Source organism: Dermacentor albipictus, chromosome 1 (assembly GCF_038994185.2).
Source record: "Dermacentor albipictus isolate Rhodes 1998 colony chromosome 1, USDA_Dalb.pri_finalv2, whole genome shotgun sequence".
Classification (NCBI taxonomy): domain Eukaryota; kingdom Metazoa; phylum Arthropoda; class Arachnida; order Ixodida; family Ixodidae; genus Dermacentor; species Dermacentor albipictus.
Window position 1 is genome coordinate 430,457,384 of NC_091821.1, and position 14,088 is coordinate 430,471,471.

At 48.0% G+C, this 14,088-nt stretch overlaps 2 protein-coding genes across 4 annotated transcripts in view; one reads left to right on the forward strand and one right to left on the reverse strand.

The window, feature by feature from the left end:
* Positions 1-273: 273 nt before the first annotated feature.
* Positions 274-4,045, reverse strand: LOC135907429 (uncharacterized). 2 transcript variants are annotated; one of them, XM_065439122.1, is made up of 3 exons: positions 3,905-4,045; positions 3,713-3,836; positions 274-1,043 (listed from the first exon to the last, which is right to left on the reverse strand). In XM_065439122.1, the coding sequence occupies exons 2-3, from the start codon at positions 3,772-3,774 to the stop codon at positions 395-397; spliced, it is 711 nt and encodes a 236-aa protein (XP_065295194.1). In that variant the 5' UTR covers positions 3,775-3,836; positions 3,905-4,045; the 3' UTR covers positions 274-394. The 2 variants fall into 2 exon arrangements, with proteins under 2 accessions (XP_065295194.1, XP_065295186.1); XM_065439114.1 differs by having other exon boundaries at positions 3,968-4,039.
* A 7,245-nt stretch (positions 4,046-11,290) lies between these two features.
* LOC135908617 (uncharacterized transporter YutK-like) overlaps positions 11,291-14,088 on the forward strand; it is a 141,472-nt gene continuing 138,674 nt past the window's right edge. For both annotated transcript variants that reach the window (XM_065440453.2, XM_065440444.2), the window contains exons 1-2: positions 11,291-11,432; positions 12,759-13,118. In XM_065440453.2, the coding sequence (XP_065296525.1) occupies positions 11,412-11,432; positions 12,759-13,118 (381 nt within the window). In that variant the 5' untranslated portion in view covers positions 11,291-11,411. The remainder of the gene's footprint in view (positions 11,433-12,758; positions 13,119-14,088) is intronic.

Consider the following 14,088-nt stretch of genomic DNA (forward strand, 5'->3'; position numbering starts at 1 on the left):
GTTTCCTGCGGAACGCACTGACACGGACAGAAAGGAGCGACAATAGACGCTGCACTAGCAACTGAATACACATATAGCGCTTACACGTTCAAGAAAATATTCAACTTCTTAGTTGCTAGTACAGCATGCGCGGTCGTGCCTTTCTGTCCGTGTTAGTGCATTCTCGCGGTAACCATTTGGTCTATAGTCTACGTAGTTTCCTTGCACCGACACACCGTCCACTATTCTTGCATTTGCAACTGCCGGGCACCTATAGCGCTGACACGCTCAAGCAAAAATTCATCTTCTTTTATTTTTGAGAACACCAAACAACAGTCTACTTGCACACGCAACAACACAGCGAACGCAGGAGCACCGAAACACTCTTGGTGCGCCCAGGCGCACTACCCCAACGTTAAGCCATGCAGAGGCCTTCGTGAGCCACGTCCCCGCCGCCGCTACATTCGCGGTCCTCTCCCAAATCCGGGGTATCTGAGGGCTTCCTTGCGCCTCTTGAATATGCAGCATGACCGGCTTCCAGAGCGTCCCTGCTCTCTCCAATTGCCGCATCGATTCTGTCCAGTCGCTTCTCTGTTCCAGAGATGCCATCGGCAGCGCGATGCCCTATAGACGACTGGCGCTCGCTACGGGAGCTCACGGTCGTCGTCGTTGTCGTCGTCGTAGAAGTGCTAGTCGTTGTCGTGGTGGTCACCGTCGGCGAGGAAGACGTCCCCACGCGACTCCTCTCGGCGGGAACAGCAGCCGATGCCGTAGTGCTTGTCGACGTCGACGCTGTCGAGGAAATGGTCGACGAAGCCGCAGTCAGCCTCTCCCGCCCAGTCTGCGCCGTCACCGACGTGCTCGTCATCACCACGCTGGCCGTTTTCGCGGTAACGCCTCCGTCTGGGTTGTCGTCCACCGAACTCGCCGTCAGCATTGACGAGGTCGTCGTCACGACCATCTCCGGAGCGCCTGTCGCGCAGTAGCCCTCGGACGCGGAGCTCGACGTCGTGCAAGAAGACGCTGGTCCGGAACTCGGCAGCGGGTGGCGCTGACCATCTTCCCTGGGAAGCGAAGTTTTGAGGACGTTGGCATGTTGACAGATTTGTACCTCGACATAGGGAAAACAAGAAAGTAGGTGGAAGTTCACTATATTCCAAATTTAGGAGATGATCCTGATTAATAGGCGAGACTAGTCTCAAAAACCGGCTGAAACGGTGGCCAGCAATGTCCCGTCTCCTGTTCCTGTTTGCTCATCGAATCTGATAAGCCATCGCCACAAAACGCAAAAGGCCCGAGTACGATACCTGTAAGGCTGCTTTACTGGAAATCGCTGTCGGTCACTTTCTGCGACAAATGTCCTTGTAAAGGTAGCAAAGTGGTGAGCGTTTACACATTGCGCGCTACCTTGCGGCGAGTGCAAAAATCGCCTGTTCTTTTTACACATTTTCTGCTGTAAACATTGCGGCACTATGGCTGTATTGATAGAAAAAGGACAAGTTCCCTCTATCAATCGTCGCGCATATGCGCTGTCTGAAGAGGTTTAAAGAAAGCACGGCGCAAAAGCGTGAAATGGCGATGTGCCACAAGCGAAAATCGTTGGGGCTCGCACTGCGCGCAGGTTTTCCCTGGCCAGGGTTGCCAGGTTTGGTGATTTCTCGCCAAATTGGCTACTTTTAGAGGCTCCTGGCGACTGGAGATCGTGGTTGGCGACTTGGCTAATTTCTGGCTACATTTTATGGTGGTAATTGGTATAGGTAGCGGCCAAATCACCTTCCCCCCGACAGCGCCCTCGGAGCAACAGCCTCAAATGCTAGATCTTGAAGGTCATTCTTTTGTGTCTTGCAAGCTTCCGAAGCAAGAAAGTTTCAAATGTGTAGGCTAATAATGTGCTTTGAGAATAATTGGTGAATACACCTCCTCTTCCAATTTTCAGGCAATAAAGAACTATGCGAGGCATGTTGTTTAGATTTGGTCGATATGGGAAGTACGTTGTGAATGACGAACGTATTTGTTTAGTTTGTGTAGGCCATTTACAGTCTTTGCAGTAAGTTACTTATTCAAGCGTTGGTTATCCGTAACGTTTCTAGGATCCGTAAGATACCGGCGCAAGACACCAACTTCCAATTCGGTTAAATTTGGTGGTGGAATGTTAGGTGGAATGGGTAGCAAAACCATTCACGTTTCCCGCTAAATTATAAGGATTGCAAAAAATTACTGAACATTCACAGTTTTTTATCGTTCTTTTTTCGTCATACGAGGTTCGCAGCTGGTTTTCCCGGCGTCCTTTGTGAACTAAACAAGGTACATTTTTGAGGAGCGGCAAACATAAGGGGCACGTTATGAGTAATGAGTAAGCAAAGTTGAAAGGGCTAATTGCGACATTCGCAATAAATTACGTATTCAAAGGCTCCGAAACGTTATGATTGACATACAAAAGGACAGAGTGGTGGACTAGTTGGTACTGGAAAACTTGAAGTAAAGCGCAAAAGAGCACGCAGGATGACAGAAGTAGACGAAGACAGCGCTGTGTCTTCGACTCCTTCTGTCGTCCCGCATGCTCTTTTGCGCTTTACCTCAAGTTATGGTTAAGTTGCACAAGCGGCACAAAATTTAGAACGCAGAGCTTGCATAACTACAAATGCCACCAGGATCAAACTTAGCAAAACTGGTGAGGTATCACTGTAGCAAACAAGTGGGGAAGTTAATTTGCTGTGAAATAATTATAGCTTTTGCATAAAAACTTTTTATACCACTCTTCGAAAGCGTCGTGCGGCTGTTATCGACTCTGTTCCTCAGTGTCTTGAAAGAACTCTGCCTTATACCAAATTTCTATTTTGTAGAAACGGGGGACAATTTATGCGCGATGTGTCGTGAAACTTCAATGTTTCTGGCCCAATTAGGAGCGTTACAGATAATTACTGAACTTTTATTATTTCGGTATTTCCATACGTTACACGAGGTTCACCCTCTGTCCTCGGTGTCCTTGTTGAACTAAACAAGACACCTTGTTCTTATTTGTTTCAATTTAGTGCCCCGTTATGGGTGATGAGTAGGCGAAGCTCTAATTGTGTGGTCTAATTTGGGCATTAACACCTAATTACGTAGGAAATGGGTGTGTCGCAAGTGTGTTTTACGAACGCAGAGTTTGACCCACTTCCCTAAAAGAGCTATGAATGCAAATGAGATCAAACTTAGCACATAAGAAGCAAGGCGGGGAGGCATTGTGGCCAATGTTCTCGCGAAGTAAAATGTGTTTGCATTAAGTACTGCCTTTGTAAAGAATCCTTAACAAGTGCTCAAAAGTGTTGCATGCGGGCAAGGTTTTAATCGGGTTAGTCATACACGAACAATGCTTTAAGTGTGTCATTTAAATACAAGCAACAGAACTTCTTATTGCAATTACTTGAAAGCGGGAGCTTCGCTGTAAATTTCGTTGGGATTATGCAAGGTGTTAATAGCTCACTGTCTGTTTTTTTCTGTTTTTTTTTTCTTCTTTCTTTCTTACGCAGTTGCCTGTGTGTTTTTCTTCCAGTGAACTGGAGCGAAGTGTCACCGTACTGTAGATAAGCTAACGTGCCTCGTTTATATACTTCATTTCGTGTAATGCTGGCTGGCTAATTCGATAAGGCGTGACCCGTATACGTTTCGCGCGCGTAGTCTTTTGTGCCTCGAACCGCTATCTGTTACAGTCAAAAATTGATTCAAACTGTCAGTGATACTGAACCCTTACTTGCCGCGAACTGCAGGCGTCAGCACTGATGCAGCCGTCCACAGCAGGATGCAGAGAAGCATGACTGTGCCTGAGAAACGTTCCTTGCTTGGCGCGCTGGTTCACTTGAAGGCTGGTGTCGAGTCTGCGTGCACAGAAGAAGCGGAAATTGTCTACTGTAAGAACTTACAGCGTACAGCAAGAAATGTATACTTTTTTAAATATATAGGCACGGGGAGGAGACGGAGAGGCACACTATATTTACAGGCTACTCACAACGGTCTTAATGGCGCACAAATGGCATGCAAGTCTACGCATCAATCTACAACGTAGTCGTCGTCGTCGTCGTCTTCAGCACTGTGCTAATAAGCCTCCGTGCAGGCAAAGAATTGGGGCAATAAAACTCGGACCTGAATCTCCACTATTTATGAAAAATAGAAAGGAAGCCGTGATCAGCACTTTTACTCCCCCTCAGCTGCGAGCAAAAAATGACATTATTTACTGCGGTGCATACTCAGCCGTCGGCTCGAAAACAGAAACGGCGAGGTGTTTGATAGACCACCTAATTCATCAGCAGAAATAGCATTTTGGCGAAAGTCCCTCTTTCGTCATATTAGCGCTTGTCACTCGGTGAGAAGCTTCTTTATTTGTTGGATAATTCAAACTACACAATAAACCAAGAATGACTATTTATGGAAAAAATGGCGACTTTGGCGTCGCACAATGAGGGGGAATGGGGGAAAGAGAGGAAGTGCGGGTCAAAAATCGCGATTTTCAACAAAAATGCGTTTCTTTATATGTATGCTATTTTTTATTCCTCGGCATTTAAAGAAACTTCTTACCCAGTTTAGTTACCATCTGCAAAGTATAAAACAAAAAAGTAAATATCTTGCCGTCGAAAGCGCCGATGAAGTCAAAACGCAGCTACTGAGCGTGCGTATTAGGCGAACGCGCTTTCCTTCGTTCTAAGCGAAGAAACGCTTTAAAACGAAATGCAAGTGCTTGAAACCGTTATTTGGGTTTTTTAGGCAGTTTCCCAGTGTCCTGAGCAAATTTTTAAGTGGTCATTAAGTGGTCCGCAGATGTGCCCCGGAGATTTCTGTGTGTGTGTTACGAGCGGCACAAAATTTAGCCCGCTGCCCTGGCGCAACCAGAAATGCCAACGAAATCAAAATTAGAAAAAGAATGATGGGGTACCACTATGGAATATTAGTACGAAAAGTCAAATGCATGAGGATCAAGTGCAGCCTTTGCATGAAATTGTTTAAGCAGGTGTTCAAAAGTGCCCAAGATCGTCCTCGGCTATGTTCAGAGAGAAATTTTAGCTACACAAGGTTCCTATTTGATGGCGATGAGGGGCAGCTTAAGGCAGATATAATATGTTGCGGAGCTTTAGAGTTTCTCGATTAATTATCGTCAAAAACTGAATATAGGTCGACTGTCAACACCTTAATTGTAAAAAAAAATCCGCTGTTTACCGGCAAATAATGGCTGTTATATAAGACGGAAGTCTACTTTTGCCGCGGTTCTCTGTTTAAAAATGTTCGGCCTGTATCCCAGTTTTTACGTCAGGAGCGTCATGAATAATGACTGAACCGTCATTTCTTCGCTATTTTCGCGCGTTATGCGGGCTACGTATTACGTTTCCCTGATGTCCTCAGTGAAATAAACGAAGGGTCTTGTCTATGTTTGCTTAAAGTAAGGACCAGGTTATGGATGTCGTGTCCATAAAGCTCGAAGTAGGTGTATTAATTGCGGCCTGTGCCATGCGTTACGCATGCTAGCGCTCCGGAGGTTTACGAATGCGTTTCACTAGTTGCGCAGATGTTAGGTGGCTGCCCGAGCAGAACTACAAATGGACCAAGGTTAAATTTAGTGAAAGTGGAGGGAACGCTGAAAATTGGGCTGTGATTATGTGACGTCCCACAAACCTGCTGTCTTTTTTATAAAGCATACGTTCGCTCCTTTACGCAACACAAAGCTCTCACATATGCTCTCAAAGAGAATAATTCATGCACTGCCTATACAAATGTGCTACGTCAGTTAAGCGCTTGGCGCAATCTGTATTCCCAAGAATTGAGTGCTGAGAATACGTAAACAGTGCATCATTAGCATGCGTCGTGTGCGAATTTTTGGCATATTGTCCTAATTATTCCTGCTCTTGGTTAAAGCAAGATCAGACTTTTAGGACTCGCACTCTATTCCTACAGCATGCGCCCTTTTAATTCCGGCTCTGGGGCTTTCGCTTTGTGACATGCGTTCTGCGGGAATGGCTGTACAAGATGATGAGAAAGTAAGCTGCGAATATGCAGGATATTAAGGAATGGGGTTAAAGGGTCTCGCATTGTAACGTCTTTCTTAACGTAGTTGGACGACTGCGAAGTCCCGCTCACTGGTGCTGCCTATCTAAAAACGGATTTTGTTGCTGTGGTTCTTATTGACCTGAGTAGTTGTGACGCATACCCGCAGTAGAGGATTGGCCATGAATCGCGTGGTGAAATTAAGTGGATAAAAACAAGGCAATAAACAATTTGTATGTTGGAACATAGAGCGTAAAATTATTGTGAGAGGAAAAAAAATTTGTTCTCAAGTTGCAGTCCATGCTCGAATGGGTAGCGCATCGAGCCGCTGTACTTAGGGAACAGGGTTCGAAACCAGCCGCTGGACCAACTTGGGTCACTGAATATTGTTGTTGCTGTTGTTGTTGTTCTTCTTCTTCTTCTTCTTCTTCTTCTTCTTCTTCTTCTTCTTCTTCTTCTTCTTCTTCTTCTTCTTCTTCTTCTTCTTCTTGACCTGAGTGGCTGTGGCGCATAACCACAGTGGGGAGTTGGTCGTTAAAGTGGCAATGTATACATACGTGCCTCTGTTCAGTGAAACTCTTTCACGCCGACATGGGTCGCTGAGAAAGCGAGACTGCGAAGTAAGCGATATTCAGTGAAACTCTTTGACGCCCACGTGGTGCTCTGAGTATGTGCCACTCGGCCTGTGATGGCCTTCAACCAACCTCTCTGATGCGAACTTCAGCCACTAGTTATGCGCCAGTAGGCGTGTGTGCCGCTCTTCAATGAGCGCCTTTGACGCCAACTCGGGTGACTAGGTATGTGCCACTGGAAATGTGCAGCTCTACAATAACGAAAAATGTCCCTTAGATCTATTTGATTCCGAGCGGAATTGAGCTCAGGTAACATCGGTTCCTCAAGGTCCGCAAACCGACGCTACAGCAGGCTCCGCCATGAATGCACTGGGCATGTGTCGCTCTTCAATGAACCTCTCGCCAACGTTGGTCACTTATTACATGCCGCTCAGTGTGCGACAAGCAAAGGAACAGTTGGCAGCATTAGCTGGCTCCGGCGCGCAGCGCGTCTTGCCTCGAAGACTTGTCACCAGTGCCGCTAGGTGGCACAGTGCGTCCAGAAAGAATAGAGCTTCTTAAAGGGACACTAAAGAGAAAAATGATTTCTTCTGAATCAGTAAATTACCTTTCTATGGCGCCAAAAACACCACTCTTACCACGATAAGACGCTTGGTAAACCAGTAAAAGCGCAAAAACAAAAGACGGATGGCGACGCCTCCTTGAAGTTCCCGCACCTAATAGCTGTGACGTCATGGATGTTTATGACATTTTCTAGGGCCTACTTAATTATATAGTGATACAGCTTGACTACATTTTGTTCTAATGGAACCAAATATTAAACATGGCAAGTTTCGGGAACCTTTACTCAGCCAACGCGGCCTAAATGCGAAATCATACTTTGAAATCTTTGACGTCACACTGACGCACCGGCGTCGGGGTTTTGGGGCGACATTGAAATACTGACACTTCGACTTTCATTTTCTCATCTAGTAATCAAACTATTATTTTCAAATGACTGCCTGCAGGGTTCCGAAACAATGATTTAATAGTCTCAACAGATTTATTGTTTCGCTTTAGTGTCCCTTTAAACTTCGTAAAGTAGCGCCACGCTTTGAAGAATGCCGCCTCCTCCTCGTGCGCTCTGGCCGACGCCGTGTCGCTATTGGCCTAATAGCATCACGTGGGCCCTCGCGCCGTGATTCAGCGCCATTTTCGCTCGAGAAGCGTCTACGGAGTGGCGAGGAGCACATGTTGGCGCCGTTGCTATGCTCGAGCGGTGTGGGCGGCGCAACGGTCGAGGAGGGAGCGTGAAAGAGAGGACAACACGAGGAGGAGAGAAGGCGGAGGAGGAGAGCGTCGAGCGTCGCTACATTACGAAGTTTAAGGGGTTTTAAGAAAGAAAAGGAGAGAGAAGAGCCCGGTTGCCGCATGACGCTCGTTTCTCACCAATCGCACGCACCGGCGCGCCATGCATTCCGGAGGCCAAGCGCAGTCTTTACGGCGGCGGCGCTAGATGGCGCCAAATGTCTTTAGTCAAGCGCGAAAGAGAAATAACTGCAGTACACGCCTCATGCATAACTTGTTTCGATGGCAGCATCACGGGTGTCGCTATATTGACTCAAGGCTAAAAGCATTACCTTCGATACTCATAGTGAGATGGGTTCTACAGAACTTTTTGTATCTAATTTCCTTCACGCCACAACTCCGTCAACTGGTCACGCTGGTCACGCCATTGTAAACTGCGCGGAAGGCAGAGCGAAAGGTGGGCTACAAGGAAAAGACGGTCCTGGTTTCTAAAGTCCGCCGAATTTCATTGGGCACATGGAATCTAGTACGCAAGCACGCGGAACATTCACGCTGCCTCCACTCTTGACATCAGGATGGCAACGTGGGCAACACACTCACGGATGGATAGCGCAGCTGCATCTACTTGGTCATTTCCTACAACACGACTACTTGGTAGATGTTTAAATTCGCTGTCGAGTCCTTTCTCAACTTGCAGGTAAAAAACTTTTTCTTTATGCACGCGACAAGTTGTTCGTGGGATCCTCGGCACAATGTAGGGAGTACACGCACTGGAGAGCTGCCTTAGATTCGCAGAAGATGGACCACTTTCAGGGTTTACCTGACATTTATATTTTTATTGTGTAAGTGCAGGCCGCGATTGTCCATCGGCATGCCGGTCCCGACAATTTTGTTTTAATAGGTGGCGGTTGGCAGCACGGTGTCCGATGAAAAAAAAATGCTGCCTTTAAAGGGTTGTCTACGAATAATTGTTCTGAATGTAAAAGAGACAACTTACAAATTGATCATTGATCTCTCCTTTCTCAAGTTCTCTTAGCCACCCGACTCAAGGCCATTGATTGATTGAAAACTTTATTGTTCCACCGAGCTGGGGTGCCCGCCTCTTAACCTACACGTAGGTAGGGGAGGAGGACGAAGCAGTCCCCGCGCGTTGAGGACGGTGAGTCTTCACGGCCTCAACGGCCAGGCGGATCGCTCGACGCTGGTCGTCTTCAGCCTCACTCTGGAGCAAGGCCTCCCAGGCTTCTCTACTGACAATGTTTTCCTTGGCCCCTGGGGAGCCAGCACACTCCCATATTATATGGTCTAGCGTACCTTTTTGCTTACAAATTTTGCAGAGAGCGTCGTTATAGTCCCTCGTCTGTGTTAAGTAGATCCAATGTGGTGATGTGTAATTGTTTCCCTGGAGGCGTCGCCAAATGCGAGCGTCCTCCAGAGAGAGAGACCGATGCGGAGGCGGAAAGATTCTTCTTTCGGCTTTGTAGTGATCGACAATTTCCCTGTACGTGATCAGGCTATCTTTTATCCCTGGAACTGGCTGCTCTAGAGTTGCCCGGTGGTAGAGTGCTCGGGCGAGCTCATGAGCGGCTTCGTTGCCTGGGACTTCTTCATGGGCTGGTACCCAAATAAAAGTTATGTCCCTCCTGGGAGGGTTTTTGAGTAGAATGTGGAGGGCTTCTTCCGAGATTCTCCCTTTGTTAAAATTTCGGATAGCTAATTTGTTATCGCATATTATTACTCCCGCTTTTGTTCCCGCACAAGCGAGCGCTACTGCAACCTCCTCGGCTGTACAGGCGTCCCTCGTGCACGTGGAGCACGCTATTTTAACGCACCCGTCGCCATCAACCACCGTCGATACCGCAGCCCCGTCTCTGCCGCAAGCGGCGTCCACGTACGCTACGTTATGCGCCGGTGTGTCTTTAAGTTTATTTACTAGAGCCTTAGCCCTGTGAGCTCTCCTCTCTTTGTTGTAGATAGGATGCATATTTTTAGGTAGGGGCGCGATTCGGAAGCGCTTGCGCACGTCCAACGGAATGTCTTTCTTGTCAGTCGGAGCACCCCTGTCACATTGAATTCCTACCCATTCCATGATTTTTCTCCCTGTTTTAGACTGGCCTAATCTTTCCAACTGAGACACTCGTACTGCCTCAGTGAGTTCAACTAGCGTGTTGTGTACCCCCATTTTGAGGATGAGGTCTGTCGAGGTCGAGTCTGGGAGCCCTAGGGCTCTCTTAACGCTCTTCCTAATGATCGCATCTATTTTATCCTTTTCTTCTCGTCTAAACACCAGATACGGTGTGGCATACGCTATACGGCTGGTAATGAAGGCTTGCATGAGTCTGAGGAGGCTGTTCTCTTTGAGGCCCCTGCCTTTGAGTGAAATTCTCCTAAAGATCCCCGTTACCTGCGCCACGTATCCTTCTAGCTTTTTGATTGTCGTGAGGTTGCATCCATTTCTCTGGATATACGTGCCCAGAATTCTTATTTCCTCCACCTTGGGAACCTCATTTCCGTTTACGAAAACAGTGATGGGTCTGCTGCTTCCAGCGTGTCTCCTTTGATGTTTTGGCTCAATGATTAACAGCTCCGATTTCTGTGGCGAGCACGCCAAGCCTCTGCTGGCCGCGTACTCTTCCACCATATTCGCCGCTATCTGTAGCTTAAGTTCGATGGCTGCGTCACTCCCACTGTTAACCCAGATGTTGATATCATCCGCGTACATGCTAAATTTAATCGATTTAATCTTATTGAGTTCCGCTGGGAGACCCCTCATCGCTATGTTGAATAGGAAGGGCGAGAGCACTGACCCTTGCGGGGTTCCCTTGCTCCCAAGTGTGATGGGAGGGGATTTTACATCCAGAAATTTTATATTCGCCTCCCTCTGTGACAGAAAGTCTTTGACGTATGCATATACCCTGTGTCCCACACCTACCTCTTCGAGGCCTACCAAGATAGCCTTATGGCTAACGTTGTCAAATGCCTTGGTGAGGTCGAGACCTAGGATCGCCCTGGTGTCAGTTGAGTCGTATCGGTCTAAGATATCATGCTTAAGTCTGAGCATGACGTCTTGTGTACTGAGCCCTGGCCTGAATCCAACCATTTCATGCGGCCAGAGATCATTCTCCTCCATGTACCTGGTCACTCTCGTTTGAACAACATGCTCCATCAATTTCCCTACACACGAGGAATCTAGACGATGAGTCCATCATTGCATTAACCAAATTTATGAACCAGGTGTGGGAGAAAGGAGAACTCCCAAAAACATGGAAACAGGCGGACGTAGTCTTTATTCCCAAGCCAGGCAAAGTACCCGGCTTGAACAACATGCGACTCAAGGCCAATCCCTCGTTGTTGTCATACGCTACGAAAATGAAGAACAGCAGCAGCCCATTGTTCTGGCCATAGTTGCAGCCAACGCCAGCCAGCATGCGCACGTGCCATTGGCAAGTGCTGAGTCGAAGAAGAAGGTCGCAGCAGTCCGCCATTTGTGCAGAGGAACAACAACGGCAATAGCAGCGCAAGCGTTTGAAAGGAACAAGCAAGCACACAAGCAAGAACGCAATGGCTCGCATCAGGAACAGGGTGAGCTTATGTAATATGCGCACAAATACCTGCCTGAATACCGCGTCTGAGGTGTTGTGTGCGATGCATCCTGACTGTTTGTTCCTATGTACGAGGGTTAGTAAAGCCGAAGTGACTTAGCAGCAGAAAAGAAGTGAAGGCTCTGGATGCAGGTTCATGTCACGCTGCTACTTCAAACAGCGGATATTTTGCCGGCGTCATACGTCAAAAGAACGGGTCCAGAGGGTAGACCTCGGAGATTTGGGCCCCTGCCCCGAAGACATTACCACTACGACCTCACCCCTATTTCTCTGCCTGTCCCAACAAGTTCCCCCCATTTTAACGATGTCATTTTCCAACATGTGTTCTTTGCAGCGGACTTATTTATTTCCAGATACCTGCTTGCTCTTCGATTTTTCAGAGGCAACAAAACAAAGTTGAAATTTAAATAAGCGATATTGGGTCGGTCGATCCAAGACGCCTTCTCGTCTCAAATAACAAAATGGAACTCGACCTTGAAAAAAATGCCACCTTATTTGTTCACGCTCTGCCATTGTAAACAACTAGCAATTTTCCTTGATCAAACGAAACAGTTTATTGGTTTTCCATTTAGCTTGTCTCATTCCTGTGCTCGGCTCGGACCGGACAAGCTGCTCTTAGCAACCGAAGCGCACTATCGTCGAGGACCTATTGCCAGCATGTATTGCCTGAGCGCACAAGCGACAGTCAAATAACGTCGAACGCATATTGTAACGTATGGAAATTTGCGTCATTGAGTAGAAATGAAACCCGAACAAGAAACTACAGTGTGAAACCGTTTTGGTAGTTATAAGTTGTACCTCTAGTTATCCAGTCGCCAAAGATGGTACAGGTCTCACACTAAGCGTAGAGAGCGGAATAATACTCACATTACATAAATTGCTGAACCCGGAAACATAAGAATGCATGCTAGTTAACCCTTACTTGTCCGCATTGTTTTTTTCGGGCAGTTTGCTTTGCGGCATAGAGGTGTAGTTAAATAAAAGCGTATAGATCCTTCTCGCGTAGAAAGTGCACTTAGCGTCTATAACTAGCTGTCTGGCGAGCTCGTGTATAGCTTGGAAACCCTTAATACCATTTCTTGTGTAGCCATGCAAAAAGCCAGAACTTACTTTCTCCTCGTATTTCTAACTTTCATATAGCCATTGCTGATAATGTCACGCGCATCGACTCAGTTGGGCTTTATGGAGAAATCAGTGAGTTAAATGTCGCTCGGTTCAGCGTTGTGCCCGCTGAACAGAGTCAGTTGGCAGGTTGATCAGCGCTCGCTATTGTCACCGCGGCTATTCGTCCCCTTCCCCGCAACAGCGCGGTTCGGAGGAGAGCTTGGCGTCGGCCGACGACTCCATCGACGAGACGCGCAGCGTGATGTCCTTCATCCTGTCCCGGCTGCCCGAACACGCGTCCGCCTCTGGCGTCGCCGCTGCCGGCGCTGCTACAGGACTGGGCAGCGGCAGGACCCCGTCGCCGCTGGCCGAGGGCTCCAGCGGGGACGGCGAAGGCACCGCGCTCGCCCTGCCGGCGCCGTACCCCGTGGAGGTGCGCAAGCTGCAGGTCCCGTGGACCGCCGTGGCCGCCCACCTCCCGCGGCTGCTCAAGCTGCTGCTGCTGCTCGTCGCGCACGCCCTCCTCGTAGTCGCATTCCTCGACACCGGATGGGACCCCAAGGCGAGTGTCGACTACAATATCTCGAACCTCCGAGTGGTTTCACTGCGACGTAACGTACTAATATGTCTCGCGTGTAGCCGGCCACGAAAGACTACGGGGCACGGGGCTCGTGAGGAACACGAGTTACCGCGAATCCTGCAGGAAACGTAGCATCGAACTCAATGTTTAGGCATGTAGAAGAGTTTGTGACCTACGTCGTGATCTCTCAAGTAGAAGCGCCGCGTCATAACAGAGCAGAAATTCACGCTTGTCGTAGAGTCCGTGTCACATATACTTTTGAGGCCGACTTCGTAAAGTAACCGATGGACAATTAGAGTTACAGAATAGGTGCCAACGAAAGGGACGCGCAGTCGATTACAGCAGAGAATTAAGTGGTATGATGAAATTAGGAAGTTTTCAGATACCTTGAAATCAGCTCGAGCAAGACAGGATCAGTTACATATCGCTGGGAGAGGCATTCGGCCTTCTGTGGACATAAAAATGATGAAAATGGTGATGATGATGAAGATGATTCAACTGGCGATGGACAAGTGATATTTTGTGCGTCGCCATCGCGCCACAGTTACACTGTTCGGGGAATTCAAGTGACCCGCCCCACAGCTGCACAGGGTGTCCGAGTATTCTTAGCGCTGGCAGTCCCACATATCTTCGATAGACGTGGCTTCTTGGGAACATTCTCGCAGCTAGCGTGCCAGTTTCTTGCAAGAGATGTCCAGTCCCGATGGCTTGAGCGTAGACAAAAGGGAACGACGCAAACAATTTGTGATTACACGTGCGAGCTCAAGCCTGGCCTCCGGTGCCGGAGGACATCAAGGCCAATACTTGGAATCTAACGTAGGGGAGAGTGATATGACACGTGTCTTTCAGTGAACCTACCCCTTGCGTATTGTAGGTTGTGTCATTGTTTTGGCCAATGCTGTGTCTGTCTATAAAGTTTTGGTGCTACTGGTTACAATGGTGTAAGTCCCCA

Excerpts from the sequence above, each read along its gene's own strand:
- LOC135907429 (XM_065439122.1), bottom strand. The coding sequence starts at position 3,774 with ATGCTTCTCTGCATCCTGCTGTGGACGGCTGCATCAGTGCTGACGCCT. Across the intron at positions 1,044-3,712 it reads ACGCCTGCAGTTCGCGGCAA|GGAAGATGGTCAGCGCCACC; the intron begins GTAAGGGTTCAG and ends TTCGCTTCCCAG.